Below are 16,234 nucleotides of genomic sequence, written 5' to 3'. Positions count from 1 at the left end.
CATTCCACAGAGCTGTTCTTCACCAGCGCTCTCTCATTGAGGAGACTGAAGGGCAAATGTCAACTAAATCTTGGCAAAGGAGGAACTCACATTTCGTGGCTGCACCTGAAAAATCAGGATGGTGGTGTTCTCTGTAGCTGCGGAAAACAGATTTTTAAATGTAGGCATGGGCACTATGCCTGGGAATAAATCTTCCTCAGCGTGATGTCTTTTTTAGCAGCCCGCGGGTAAAAGGAAAGTTATTGTCTCCCCGGGCAGAGGAAGGCCTCCGGGGTCTGGGTCCAAGTTTCTCTTGGTTAATGTGTTTGACACTTGGTGAGGGAAGGGTGTGCTGTAATGATTAGTCTGAAAGTCTGTGGTTTTTATGGGCCTGAAAGCATGGTATTCTAGATGTGTCTTTCACTCTCCCACTTCCCTCGACACATTCACAGATGCCTTTGGTTGCTCCCCTCCACATTCTTTCGCTGATGTTAATTGGTTCTAATTTTTTCACTGGTTCCTTCTAATGCTCTGGTCTTTCTTTCCCCCACACTGAGGTTTTCTCCATTGCGCTCTTGGCTGAGCAGGAGGCACGAGACCTCTTTGGCTGTGCTTTTCAGCGCTGATATTTGCAGACCACGCGGGTTTCCTTCCTAATGACAAAGCAGGAATGGTTCCCGACGGCCTTTAACTACTTTGCCCTCTGCTCCTTGTTATTATAAGCTAGTTTAGAGTGTAGTACATTAATTGCATCCCTTAAAGGAACATGTTTCATTTTAGAAGGGAAGAACCATAGAGAGAAAATATGGGAGGACAGTTATGAAGACTTTAACAAAGAATGCTCTGATTATACCTCTTTTCCCCACCGAATGTAGGCTTCTAATTGCCCTTTACTCAAAGGCTAATGCCACACAAATGATGGCACTGTGGGTAGATTCAACTTGGAAAGGGATGGGGGAGTAAAGGCATACGTTCATTTATTCACCAAGAATGGGCTGGGTTGGATGTATAACTGCTCCCTGCCCCATAACTTGTCCCCAGCTGCTGGAACCTACACTGCCTCTTCTATGGATCTTCTGCAGCCTGAGCTACTGGGCACTGCTCGGGGGTTGTGCTGGTGGGAGGGGGGCCTTCTTTGCACACCTCCCACCTGGCAGTCTCAAGGCTTCAGGAGAATGGCAAACCTTTGGGACACCAACCTGATCCCTGCCCTACATTTTACACATGAGGATTCTGCTTTGGGTTTTATTGTTGTGCTTTTTTAATATTCACCAGGAAGGGACCCACATTTCATCTCATAGTCACTCAGGAACCTTTTTCCCTGATGCTCTGACTTAGCACCCTCAGGCTGAGTCTGGGGTAGCAGGGACTGTTTTTTCTTTGCATTGTCCCTGGGAGGGGCTGCACCACCCTCACTGGCTTGTGTTCATAACAGAGGTGGACAAAGAAGAGAAGAGAGAGCCTCTGAGCTCCTGGAATAAATGTGACGTTCACATACAGGTGAAGTCCCTGGAGCTGCCCTCCTGCTGGCTTAGTGTGGGCTCCAGGCCCCTCCCCCGGCTCTGCATTTGGGTCTTCTTTCTTTTGCTTTCCTGATTTTTAGGCAATGTGCACACATGGAATCCCCTTCTTTGGCACGTGGGACCCATTAGCACTGTCTACGCAGTATATTGGGTATAGGAGGAGGGTCAGGGGACCTCCAGGCTCTGCTCCACCATCCACAGGCTGAAGGCAAATGTGCCCCCATATCTGCACACACAGGCCCACAGACACACACATAAGACCCACAGAGAGAGAGAACAGGGTCTGCAGATACTGATGGCAGAACAAAGAAGCGCCAAAGTTATCAGTCAGTCATCCTGCATCGGGGAAGCCTTAGATTCACCATGTAACCCAGGGTGAAAATCACAGCTGAATTCTGCATAGATATGCCACTATGGAAGGAATGATTGATGTTCAATAGGAAATGCATCCTTGAGTGACATCAAGCATACCCTTGGGAAGCTGACACAGCATGCTCTGTTTCTAGGTGAGCCTGTCATACTCTATCTAGTCTAAGCTGAAGGGGAGGCCTACACAGCCAAAGTGAGTCTGACTTGCTGTATTGGGAGGCCTGGATGTGACACAAATGGAATACTCAATTTCTTGAACTGAGAGTGTCTCCCAGCAGTTGAAGCTGCAGACCATACCGTCTATGGCATGTCTAGCCCAGCAGCAAGGGAGCCAGGACCTGGGCTGTGGGAAGGAATTCTTCTCCTTTGGCCTGTGTAGGCTGCTACTGAGTCATATCAAAGGGCTATCAATAGTCTTTGGTTTGGGTGTAATATGTGATGTGGTGAAACCTCTGCTGGCTCCTTTTCTGCCAGCAGGAATTGTGCCTCTCATAAGATGACAAATTACATACCATTTACAAACATCCTTCATCCCTAATCCTTCCTAACCTCTAGGTAAACAGTGGTGTCTCCTAAAATGCATGTTAAAATCAGAACAAGACATACAGATGGCCAACAGACACATGATAAGATGCTCAACATCACTAATCATCAGAGTAATGCAAATTAAAGCCACAATGAGATATTACCTCACACCTGGTAATGGCTATCATCAATAAATCAACAAAAAGAAAGTGTTGGCAAGGATGTGGAGAAAAGGGAACCCTTGTGCATTGTTGGTGGGATTGCAAACTGGTGCAGCCCCTATGGAAAACAGTATGGAGGTTCCTCAAAAAATTAAAAAGAGAACTACCATAGACCCAGCAATCCCATTTCTGGGTATTTATCTGAAGAACACAAAAACACTAACTCAAAAATATATGTGCATTCCTATGTTCATTGAAACATTATTTACAATAGCTAAGATATAGAAGCAATGTACATGTCTCATGATTGATGAATGAATGAAGAAGATGTGGAATATTACTCAGCCATAAAAAAGAATGCAGTCTTGTCATTTGCGACAACTTGGATGACCCTACAGGATGTCACGGTCTGAAATAAGTCAGACAGAGAAAGACAAATCCCATATGATTTCACTTATATGTGAAATCTAAAAAGCAAAACAAATAAACAGACAAAACAAAACAGAAACAAACTTATAGATACAGAGAACAAACTGATAGTTGTCAGATGAGATGGGGGTGGGAGGAGGGGCAAAAGGTGAAGGGGATTAAGAACTACAAATTGTCAGTTATAAAATGTCATGAGGATGTCATATACAGCATTGGGAATATAGTCAATATTGTAATAACTATGTACGGTGACAGATGATTGTTAGACTTATGGTTATCACTTTGTACAGTATATAAATGTCTGATCACTATGTTATACACCTGAAACTAATACAATATTGTATATCAACTATAAAAATAAATACAAATAATAATCAACAGAACAAGAGTATAGAAGCTTTTTGGTACCACTGTCTTCTTAAAATAGATGGCTATTTTGAGTTTTTATTAAGCACTGTGATTTAGTTTTATACCATGATACTGGTTCTTTGTGGAGAGATAATATCAATTATCTTGTTGAATGAATATTTGGTCATTTAAATTTCAACCACAATGGTGATGACTCCAGTATTATCCTCATATGATGTAGGGACCAATTTATTACATTTGTTAAAATGTTGATTGCATAGAAAAAAAAAGGTTTGCAATACTTTGGGAGAGGGTATCTTTGTCCATAAAAATGAAACTTCACTGCCCCACTTTTATGAAAGGTAAGAAATAATAACAATAACAAAAATAACTACAACTTAACAGATGCCAGATGAAAGGATTCTAATCCAGACCTCATCTAGTGCTTTATAGTTTCTGGAATTAAAAAGTAAAGTGTTTTAAAATAAAGGACATTTCAGCAGAAATATATAATATTTTTATATAGGTTAGCTGATCTTTTGAGCTTTGATATTAAAAAAAACATAGCTACATGAAAGTCTATGAATCTCTCCCTGAAGCCTGTAGTGATAATTTTCTCACGTAAAAGAAATTATTATTATTTGGGAACTGTACTATTTTATTCAGCTTTGTTTGGAATAGACAAATAATTGAATAATGATTAGCATTTAAAAAATTTAAAGGCAATTGGAATACAAATTACTTACTCCTTAAATAGAAATTGTAGCTTGTTTTGATTAAAAGACATGGCAAAAGGGGAGGGGGAAAGTTTTTGGCACCACACAAAGCTACCTTTTGTGTTTGTGCAAGGATGTTTCTCATCAAAGGGTAAGAGGCATCCTCCAGCTTCCCTGAAAGTCTTCTGTTCTAGTGCCACAGAGGAGTCATTTTTGATGTCCTAGAGGTTAAAAATACAGTGAATGCAGACCACTTAAAGGATAGAGATTGTCAGATTGGATAAAAATAAAGTTGCAACCATATCTACAAGAAACTCTAGATAGGTTAAATATACAAGAATGGGAAAAGATACACCCTGAAAACACTAGCCAAAAATTACTGACCATATTAGTATTGGAAAAGTAGACTTTAAAACAGGGAATATTGACAGGGATGCAGGGAAATATTACATAATGATAAAGGTCAACTTACCTAAAAGCCATACAATCCTAATTGTGAATGTACCTAACAAAAGAACCTCTAAGAACCGAAAGTAAAAACTCATAAAGCTGAAAGAAGAAATGGACAAATCCACTATAATAGTTGATAATAGTTGGAGATTTCAACACTCCTTTCATAGTAAAACATAGAACAGGTAAACAGAAATGCAGTAAGAATACAAGACCTGAATAAGACTACCACTCAACTTGACCTAGTGGATATTTATAGAGCAGCCCACCCAATAACAGCAGAATATACATTCTTTTCACATGTACATTAGACTTTCACCAAGATAAGCCATATTCTTAGGCCATAAAATTAACAATAAATTTAAATAATACCATATAAAATATATGTTCTCAGCATAGAGAAATTAAACTAGGAAACCAGTAACAGAAAGATATTTAGAAAATAACCACATATTTGGAAGGTAAGCACTATAGTATTTTTAAATAACCGTAAGTTAAAAGAAAAAAATTACAGGGTTAAATTAACTCCCTTTTGAATTAAATGAAACATTCAACATTCATTTAATGTTGAATTGAATGAAAATAAAGGCACAATATATCAAAATTGGTGGAATGCAGCTAAAGTATTGTTTAGAGAGAAATTTCTAGCATTAAATGCTTATGTTAAAAAGGAGAAAGGTCTAAAATCAATTGTGTAAGTTTCCATCTTAGAAAACTAGGGGAAAAAAAGAGCAAATTAAATCAAAAGCAAGCAGAAGAAAATAATCAATAGAAATCACAAAAATGATAGAAAAAAAACAATGAAATCAAAAGCTGATTGTTTGAAAAGATCAATAAAATCGACACAGCTCTAGCATGACTGACCAGTAAAAAGGAGAAAGGACATAGACTACAAATATCAGGGATAAGAGAGAGGAGATTGCTATTGTCAACAAAAGGATGAACAACTTTATGCTCATATATTTAACAACTTAGATGAAATGGAGAAATTCCTTGAAAGTTACAAATTACCAAAGCTCATTCAAGATGAAAAAAATAATCAAATAGCCCTATATTAATTGAAGAAATTGAATTCATAGTTGTAAACATTCCAACAACAATAAAAAACTTCCAGGCTCAGGTGGCTTAGCCAAACATGTTCTGCCAAACATGTAAGGAATAAATAATACCAAGTCCACACAAACTCTGGAGAAGGAGGGAATACTTCCAATTTAGGTCGGCATTGCCTCAATGTCAACACCATTGCAAGAAAACAACAGATCAATGTTCCTCATGAATATAGATGCAGAAATCCCCAACAAAATATTAACAGTCATTCTGAGCTAATTTTTTTTCTATTAGTACTATTAATCCCATTTAAAAAACGGATTATTTTGATTATAACACCATGTACTAAAACCTTAACAATCAGAACACAACTAACTATAATTGTCATTCACATGAATGGGAAGCCATGACAGATTGCTAGTAACTAAAGGAGACTCTGATGGTGATTCAGTGAATCCATTTAAGACATATTTCTTCTTGTCTCCTGGTGGTACATAAGCAAGGAAGCCGAATGTATGCCTTATTACCTTATAAGGAGGTACCCTCTCTTCTAATGCTCTTCCTGGATAAGAGAAACTTGCCTTTCCTTTTCAGGGTATATGTATCCCCATGTTTGCCCCGGAGAGTTTTATTTGCATTTATTAGTAGTGGTACTGGCAAAAACAAGTCTGTTTCTTTGGGATTTGAGAATTCTGAGATGTTAGCTGTGGACACTATAAGTGGCTGCCCCAGGGACCTGGGTTCTACTACAGGGACTCCATTTGTTGATTACTCATGTCTTTCAAGGCCATGTAAACACTTTAGAGGTCAGCTTGAGAGTCACTCAGGCCTCATTTCTAAAGGTCCCTGATGAATTTGATGTTCAGTTTGGGGATAGTTGATTCCTTCAGCATTTCCCCAGCTCTTTGTTTTTACAAAAGTGATGCATTCTCTCTTAATCGAAACTCCACAATTACCAAGTGACTGTGGACTGCATATTGTATTTAGAGGTGGTTGGATTTCATGGTGGTCAAACATTAAGGAGGTCCTGGGATTAGACCCTGGCCCCCACACACAAACCCCACAGAATCCTGCCTCTGCCACTTACTAGCTGTGTGTGTAGGTTGTGAGTCTGGAGGGGGCTGCCCTGCCCGAAGAGCTGAGAGCACACCAGAGTGTCTGCAGCACAGTGAGGAGGGGAGTTGGGGCTACATGACCAGGGGCTCGATGGGCCATGCAAAGGATTTTGGATTTCATTCTCAGTGTAGCCGGCAGCTGCTGAAGGGTTTAAATGGGAGCTGTGATGTCATCAGGGGGACATTTTCACCCAACCCATCCGGCCTTGATCTGGAAAGTGGATGGGTAGAGGGCAAAATGTCTGTAGGGGGCCTTTGAGGAAGCTATGACCATGCACATGCTGCATGCCACGTACTACATCAGTTGGAATCCCTTTCAGATGGGAGCCTGTTCACTTCCAGAGCTACCGTGCAAAGTGAGCAATTCTTCTCATAGGCAGACTTCTGCCAACTCTTTTGAGCTGTGTGTTCGATGCTCTTCCACTCAAGTCCATGCCACTCGTATGTGGCTTTGCCCATTACCCCAGTAAAGTGGCCAGCCACCAGTGTGACATTGTTTTGAACTTTTTTATTCTATCTCAATATTTCAAGTGATTTTGCACTCTACTCTATTATAGCAGTGTTTGATATAATAGAAAAACCATGTTCCTCTAAATCTATTATCTATTCTGATTTTACAGGTGGGAAATCCAAGGCTTAGAGAGGTCAGGTACTTTGCCCAAGGTCACATAGTAGTGGATGACACCGGGTTTGAAATACAGGCTGTCTGTTTGCCTAGTCTTTGCTCTTTCTAAGTCCCCTACTATGCCCCAGTGCCTTGGGCACTGCCCAGCAGGTGCTCAGGAATATGTGTTGGATGATATATTTTTGGGCAGTCTGACATCCGGTGTTAGGAACCCAACTCTAGACACTTGACCTACCTGAGTTGGGTTCTGGGAAGCTGAACACAATCCATGCTCCCAGGCATCCTGCATACACAGAAGAGCTGGACTCTTCCTTCCTCCTGGGTGCCTTCTGCACTTTGTAATGCTACCCTACTGCCCGCCTAGTCATTGTGGTGTGCTCTTCTGTTTGTCCTGCTGCATTGTGATCTCTGGAGGACAGGTCCTGGGTCCAGTTCAACTCCTCATTTACAAGGCCTGGCCTGAATAGTACATGTTAAGCGTGACCAACTGAACTGTGGGGCTGTAGAAGTTGGCAGGAGTTTTCAGTCAGAGAATGTTAAGGCAGGGGTCCTCCATCTGCCTTGCTCAAAGCCAGGATCCATCCTTGAACATGAGTGAGAGCTCAGATACAGGTAGAGCTAAGAGGACTTAGCTCTCAAGGGAGCCAGCCAGTCCTTAGAGCTGTACTGCCCTTGGGTATCTTGAGGTAATCATCAAACCCCATGGACAAGGAGGCACCACAGAGCTTTCTGAACTCAGCAGCAGGAAGCTTGGTGGTACAGGAGCTGTGTGGCAAGAAGGAGGGAAGTGGAAGGATCAGTTCTGTTTTGGTGGTGGTAATTTTCTGCATATAGTTTGCCATCAAGTGTAATAGTTCATGAATAGCTGGATATAGAGATCTGACGAGAGGGAGGGTGGGGGCTGAAGGTGCAAATCTGGGCGTCATTCTCTGTCACTCACACCCCCACACTTTCCTGCCACCTGGGACAGCCCAGGCTGTTTTTTTTGCGCTGTTGGAGGTGAGGTCTGTATCCCAAATGAAATGGATTCTGTTCACTAACCTTTCCAGTGGCAATTCTATAATTGTTCCCATCCTCTCTGTGTTTTTACCATCTGTTGAGTCAATTTAATTAATTTTATATGTTGTTTCTTTATTTCAGAAAAACTGTACAACTCCAGTGGACGAGATTTAAGAAGGGCCCTTTTCTCCTTGAAACAGATATTCCAGGTAAAAAAAGAAAACAAGTGCTCTTAGATTCTGTTTTTGTATTGCGTGTGGAATGAGAAACAGACAAGTATATACCTTTTATTGATTACAGAAAAGTCTCGTCAGATTACAGTGTAAAGTAGGTCAAAATGTCAGCTGAGAGTATTTTTACCATATCAAATATTTCAAACGTAAGTAAAGACAACTTTAAAAAATCATAGTATTTTTCCATATTTACTTCAGATTTTTAAAAAGAAAAACCTACTACAGATTAACTGAAGTCTCGTGTGCTGCCTCCCAATGTCAACCATCTTCTCCCCACCCCACCCTCAGTTTCCCTCTCTACTAATTGTTGAATTTGGTGTTTATCATGTAATGTGTGTTTCCTTACTAATGGTGAATATTTACCAACAATATGTTATAGTCTTTTGTATTAACTTCATATGTATATATTATCATGCTGCATGTATCAGGCTTCAGCGTACTTAATGGGAGTGGGATAGATGTAGGCATCACTGGCATAGCCCTGAGTGAATATTTCATTGTATGAATGAAGCACAGGTTGCTTTGTTCATTCTCCTGTTGGCAGATAGTTTGGTTTATTTCCAGTGTTTTGCTGTTATAAACCGTGCTGCTGGACATGTTCCCCTGTGCATATGTGCAGGTGTCTCTTTTGGGTTTCATCTATCTTTCTCTCCCAAGCCTTCTCTCTGTCCCTGTTCTGAGAAAGTCATGAGCTTAGTGTAGAGGGCTAAGACAGGTGTGCAGATGGTCTCCCAGACTATCACCCACATGAGACTGCACAGGACAGAGACAAAGCCAGGGAAGGAGGACAAGGCTGCTGTGCCTGGGCAGGATCAGGTGATGGCTTCATGGAGAAGATGACATTCGCATGGAGCCTGTGTCCGTGTGGGTTCATATTTCTTTACCTTATGATTTTAAACTCTAGGGTACATTCCATTTTTTTTTAAGTTTCCACCTTATCCACATCCTTAAAAGATTTCTTTGTCAGTAATAGTTCTAGCCAGAGTGGCAGTCTCCTTCGTGGGTATCTTCCTATCTGAGAGGGAGCAGGCAGAAAAGGCAGGCTAACAGTCCATCCCATCTGCACGCTGTACTTCCATGCTTCCTTAAACTTGTTCAGTCATGCCCTCATGTTTTTCCCAGAGCAGAGTCCCTTCGCTGTAGACACATTTCTGGAGATGAGTTGAGTCTTCTTTTCTCTTCTTCCTTTTCTCTTCCTCGGATAGCTACAGGTGTAAACCTGTCACTTCACTGCGCTCAGGGTGCACATCTCAGAAATGGCCTGGGGTTTGGGGTCTGCCTAGGTTCAGGCCATCTCTTCTGGAGAGATGAAAACAGCTATTCATGGGCACTGCCTGCTTTTGGTCCTCCCCAACCCAATCCATTCCCCAGCTTCCCACCAGAGGGGTTTGAGGATGACATCCTTTTGCTGGTTCCACGTAGCCTTCTGGGTTACATCTGGATTTCTCGATATAACACTGATGCCCTTCTGGATCTGTCTTCTGTGCACACCTCGTTGTCTTTGGCTGAATCTTAAGTTCCACCCATGATGGCATTCTGGGAGCAATCTGTGCCCCCTCTTTTCTATACCTTTGCCCCTAGACCTATTGCTTCTACCCCAGAATGCGTTGCCACCCCATATCTACTCTCCGTATCCCTCAGTTTCCCTCCTTGTATCTCCTCCTGCCAGAGAGGCTCTCCCTAAAGTAAATGACCCCTCACTGCAGTCAGGGTCCCTCCAAATACCTCTGACGTCCTCTGTGCTTATCTCTAGTATAGAACTTAAGATACTTCAGGACACTTGTCTGAGTCTAGTCTGGGAGCTCCCTGGGTTCCATCACTGGCTTTTTAGGGCCTCACATAATGTCTGGTGCCAGTTAAGCAATAGATGAATGGACTGGGTGAACTGAGTAGTCTTTTAGCAGATTTTGTCTTCAGTCTTCCTTGTCTCTAATTTAGTAAATGCTTCACTGACTGTCCCAAAGTTCCACTTCCCATGTATCTATCTGTGTCTCTCTGTTCCTTAGCCGAGCAAAGCAAACCTTCTTCACTCTCCATTATGCCCTTCTCTGGAACCCAGATCTCCAACTGCAGTGGGGCTGGACTGTTCCTGCCCCACCAGAGGGCCATGCCCATTCCTCTCCTCACCCTAACTCAGTTAGTCCCTCCGTCCTCCTGCTGTTTTTATTGTTCAGCTTTGGCTTGTTTCAAAACCTGTGTTTGCCTTGTTGGTGGTATCCAGTCGGTGGAAGAACCACACAGAGAAGAGCTATTCTAAGTGACTGTAAAACACTGTAATTTGTGCATCTTGAGTAAGATGTACCCTAAGGACAAAAAGAACCAAACACACACACAAAATCAACTGTTTACAGTAATCATATTGGTGGTGGTAGTGTTGGTATTGCTATTCTGAGACTGGAGTGTGTATGTACATCATATCCCAATTTTGTCATTCTTAGAGTTCTTAGGGATTAGGATTCTTGGCGTGTTGGAGAAAGAAGATAGAAAGGCAGAAGAAGTTAAAAACTCTTTATTCTTGAATTGGAAGAAACAGACTGAACCCATGATGGATATTATTTTAACAAACAAACAAGCAAATGAGCATATTTATAGCTCTATTTATGGAAAAGACTAGAAGCAATGATCAACCCATTAGTGAAAAACACAACTAATGCCAAGTTTGTGGTCTTAAAATACTGAAAGGAACCAGAGCTATTTGGAATAGCTGATTCCAAGTCTGGAGTAGGAAATGGGTAAAATAAACTTGGAACATCTTATATAGATAGCAAGGAAGCTATCAAATACTTCTAGGATTATTGCCAAAATAACTCTGAAGCATGTTGAAGAGTCTCTCACTGGCTGGCCAAAGATAGGACGATAAAAGTAAGCCTCAATAAGGATGATAATTACAAATGAATTAAAACCCATTAAGTAAATTTGCAGTGATGAGTTGATATTGATACTAGAAAAAAAACCTAATGGATTTGTCACCATTGGAAGATACTAGCAAACCAGGTCACTATTTTGAAATTGGGTACAGTTTTAGAATCTCATATTTATCTTGCCTTTTCCTATATGAATTTTAAGATAAACAGTAGTTGAGGGGAAGTGTTGTTTATAAAAATATTCTAGCTAATGAGTGAGAAGGAATGATACAATTAGAATATCATGATTTTGCCACCCCTAATGAATTAATGGATGTAGGTGTTGAGCATCTAGCCCTGCTGATGTGAAGGAAATGAGATACAACCAGGTATTATGTGCTACCTCGTGGACACTGCCATCAATGATGTGGTCAAGCCAACAAAATCAATCCTGGATCTGATCATGCCTCTATATGCAGTAACCAATTTATAAATGATCTAGGACTTAGGCACATGTGAATTGACACCACAGGAGTGTAATCAGTAAGACCTGGACTGTGGGCTGCTCTGTAGGACAAATGATCTGGTTTCTTCAACATATAAATTTCGAGGGAAAAAAAAAGAAATGAATTAAAAGACATGTAAAAGTTATATCAACTAATTGCCATGTGGATCTTGTTTGGATCCTAACACAAATTGTAAAAAACAGTATTTACAGTACAGTTAGAAATTTGGTCACTGACTGGACATTTGATAACATAAGAAAGTATTAATTTTTTTTATTATGAGGACATAATTTTAAAAAGAGTTCATATTTTGGAGATACATATTGAAATACTTATGGATTAAATGATGTGATGTCTGGGATTTGCTTCAAATGAGTATGACAGCAGACAGGGTAGGATGATAGGTGAAAGAGAATTGACATGAGTTGATTGGCACCAGGGGTTCACTGAATTATTCTGTCTCCTTTTGTATATATTTAAAGTTTTCCTTGGTGGCCGGCCGAGTGGCACATTGGTTAAGAGCTGGCTTGGGATGCCAGAGGGCCCCGGTTCGGATCCCACATATGAGGGCCAGTGACACTGCCCTCTACAGCTAAGATGCTGAANCCAGAGGGCCCCGGTTCGGATCCCACATATGAGGGCCAGTGACACTGCCCTCTACAGCTAAGATGCTGAACAACAGCTCATCCTGGAGCTGAGCTGTCGTGAGTCGCCAGCGCTGGCGTGGGCTGCAGCCCCTGCTGCAGTGGGTTGCCATGGGCTACTGCGTGTAGCCAGCAGCCAGCGTGAGTGGCCAGCAGCCGCTGTGAGCAGCCATCCAGAAGCTGGCAACTGATCTGCCTCACCCGGGAAGAGCGCAATGATGGTGCCAACTTGGGCCAGTGAAGCGATGTCCTCCACAAGTAGACTGAAGAACAAAATGACAGCAACTTGTCTGTTCCCCTTCCCCCAATTCCCCAGTGCTGTTCCCATCCCCAATTCCCCAATAAAAATCTTTAGAAAAAACCAAACAGTTTTCCTTGGTGAAAAAGTTAAAAAAATAAAACAAAGTAAACATGTTTAGGTCCTGTTTTCCATCCCCTCACCAAACCTGTTCTGTAGTGTTGGCTCTCTGAATTCTCAGGGACACTATTTCTACTATTTATTCATCAAACAAATATTTTTGAGCAGCAGCCTTCGACAGCACTATATAGGCAAGGAAGAAGGTGTTTGCTATCAGAAGTTTATAACCTGTTTGGAAGACCACCCACGTGTGCACAAAACAGCTGTAAAGCACAGAGCAAGGATACATTGAGAATTGAATGGATTGCACAAGCTGCAAGCTGTCTGGGACCTCGATCACCTTTCACACCCATGAGGCTGCCTTTCCATCATCTCTTGTGTTTTCTAGATGTGGAGGTTCTCTTTGGAACTAGGCTTGTAAGAGGAAAAAAAAAATAACGAGAGCCATTGGTCATTTGGATCAAGTTGAATATTCCTTGACTAATAGGCATTTCAAAAATGATCACAGGCTAATGTATGGCTATTATAGAAAATTCTGAAATGCAGCGATAATCACCAGTTAGTGTTAGCATTTTGATGTCATTCTAGTCGGAAACCAATGTATCAAAAACCACTTATTAGTGCCTATATATTTTAGGAAATGTGTTTAAAATCTAATACATTGCCAATTTGGAAGGTACTGTTCACATTTATCATCCATACATTTCTATTTCCTAAGTGCCTTATCTACTATGTGCATTCATTTTAGTTAGGGTTCTGAATTATTTTTATAAACACTGTGTCCTCTGTCCGATGTGTTTTCCAGCTCTCTTTGCCAGACACTCAAGTCTATGCTATATTAATATTAGTGATTAGCTTGAGTGGTTTCTTGAGAGCTTGTTCTCACTTTTTCACCATGAAGTCATGTGTGAATCCAGTTTTAGTTAAAGTAATAAACATTTGTTACATGCTTGGAAAAACTTTCTGACTAGACATGAGCTCATCTAAATGTTCACTTTTCACATATGCTGGTGGAAAAGGATATGGATGGAGAGAGAATTATTTTTTATTTCCTTTATACATGTGAGTGTAAAGTAATTTTCCAAAAACTCATGATATTGTCCCATTTTCTCTTGCTTTCCAAAGCCATGATTATCTTAAAGTCTGAGTTAACACAGCTGTCTCTCATTACCTTCAGGGCACAAGCGTCTCTCCCCCCTCCCCCCAGTGCCCTCTCAACATTGAGAGCGCTTTCTTGGTTCACAGGGAGGCTTTGCCTGGCCTGCCCACATTTTAGCTCAAGTGCTCCATCCATATAATTGGAAAATGCCATAAAAATCAAAATGAGGGGCTGATTTCACATAGAGACTAGAGGATTATGCCAGTGCATCTAAATTATTTTTTTCTTTTTTGGAGATAAACCATAGTTGCTGACCATTCCTATAAGAATAACCTTTCATTATTCCATTAAGCTTTCTACTAATTTACATCACTGAGGGTTTTTTAATTTAATTTAATTTTTTCTTTTTTTTTTGCTTTGTTGTTATAATTGAGGAGGAATGTTCCAGCCTTATCCTAGTTGCATTTTAGACAAGGCACTGTCCAATTGAGCAAAATCTCCAGAAATAGTCGTGGAAAAATCCCTCTCCTAGAGCTCCACAGAAGTGGCTACCGCAGGGAAATGACTGGGTTTGGGGGCTGGCTGGACATTAGGTGATGTTGGTCAATGTTTTGCCATTCTAGAGTCTTTATCTGTAAAGAGAAGATAGGGTTAGATCAGTGGTTCTTGAGCTGGCTGGTCTTTAGGATTTCCTGGGGAATTTAATAGCAAAGGTTGGACCTCACCCCCAGAAATTCTGGTTAAATCCACCCGGAGAAGCTCCTGCTTCTTATTCCTTTTTGAAGCTCCCAGATGATCCTAGCATGAAGGTGTCCATCTTGAGACCCATCTGAGCACCTCTGAGTCACCTGGAGGGCTTGGTGAGCACAGGTCACTGGGCCCCACAGTAGAGTTTCCTATCCTTTAAGTCAGGGGTGGGGTGGGGTAGTGTAGCTGGCATTTTTAATAAGTTTCCAGGTGACGCTTTTGCTGCCCATGGGTCTGGAGACTTCTCTTTGCGAACTGCCAAGTAGGTGACCCCTGAGGTTCCTTCCGTGTCCTGCCTTCTGTGATCAAGTCTGCAGGCCGACCAAAGTGGCTCTTTTGAGGGGCGTTTTGGCTGTCCCTGAGACACAGCTGGCCACTTCTCCTCTCTGCCTCCTGCTGGTCTGGCAAGCAACACAAGTCAGGAGGTGGAGAGACTGCTTCCTTGTTTCCTGATCCCATTTGTAAGGCCTCTGGAAGCACCATTCTTAAAGACTGTCTTTTGGAACCCGAGTGGCTTTGAATCCTTTCCTTGATGGTCTGCGCTGCTATTGAGTGTTTCCTGTTGTTAAACCCAGTAAGTTTCATGTGGCCAGTCCCTAGAGACCTGTGGAGAAGCGGAGCCTGGTGATTATTGAAGAATGAAAAACAGAACACTGTAAATATTCCTGATAGGGGATTCGTTTGCTTTATCTTTATTAGATTGCCCAGAAGGCAATAATTGGTCTTTGGCAAACAACAATGTGAAGACTGGTTGTAAAATTCCTCTGGCAACAGTTAAAATGCTTCATTTGAATAAAGCAGTACAATCTTTAGGGTTTGGTCTGGCTTCAAAGGCTTGTACATAGTTTTAACAGCATAGCCTGGATGGAGGATGGACCGGGACAATATTTGAAGTCTTTCTTTTTTTCCCCTCCCCTTTCCTGCCAGGATGACAAGGACTTGGTCCATGAATTTGTAGTGGCTGAAGGTCTGACCTGTTTGATCAAGGTGGGAGCGGAGGCAGACCAGAATTATCAGAACTACATCCTGAGGGGTAAGTTGTGACGGGCCATTGCAGCGGCCAGCCCCGGCTACAAGACAGGTCTGGGGCCCCCTCCTGGGACATCAATACTGAGAGCTTTTGAAAAGACTTGGATTAAGGCATAAGGTGATGAAACCATCTTGTAGCAAAAGATGGCACCTGCATCAGGTTTTATCAGTTTTCAGTAATTTGTGACTGAGCTAATTTTACTGACTCATGTAAAATCTCTTTTGTTTATTAAGAAAACAAAGTGTACTATGCACTAGGTTCTTAATAATGTCTTTTATTTGCTGAGGAAGGGGACACATTAAATGGCATTGGGTAAAGCCTGCCTTTCAGCAAAAGCCACCCCAAACCAAAGAGGCCAATTCATTTCCCGGGAAAAGTATTTTCTCCAACTTTGAGTTATCACCAGGAGTGCTTGTCAGAAGAGCATATTCCTCACCAGGTCCCCCTGTTCCTGACCGGGTAGCTCTGGGGTGTACCCAGGAATACGC

The 16,234-nt window shown here is 41.6% G+C and overlaps 1 protein-coding gene across 14 annotated transcripts in view; it reads left to right on the top strand.

Annotated features, from left to right (window-relative positions):
• FHOD3 (formin homology 2 domain containing 3) overlaps window positions 1–16,234 on the top strand; it is a 456,454-nt gene that overhangs the window by 191,477 nt on the left and 248,743 nt on the right. For all 14 annotated transcript variants that reach the window (XM_019637921.1, XM_019637916.1, XM_019637917.1 and 11 more), the window contains exons 4-5: window positions 8,428–8,495; window positions 15,644–15,749. In XM_019637921.1, the coding sequence (XP_019493466.1) occupies window positions 8,428–8,495; window positions 15,644–15,749 (174 nt within the window). The remainder of the gene's footprint in view (window positions 1–8,427; window positions 8,496–15,643; window positions 15,750–16,234) is intronic.

This window comes from Hipposideros armiger, unplaced genomic scaffold, assembly GCF_001890085.2.
Source record: "Hipposideros armiger isolate ML-2016 unplaced genomic scaffold, ASM189008v1 scaffold_36, whole genome shotgun sequence".
NCBI classification, from domain to species: Eukaryota; Metazoa; Chordata; class Mammalia; order Chiroptera; family Hipposideridae; genus Hipposideros; species Hipposideros armiger.
Note: the sequence above shows the minus strand (reverse complement) of the source record. Positions and strands in the feature narration are given on the sequence as shown.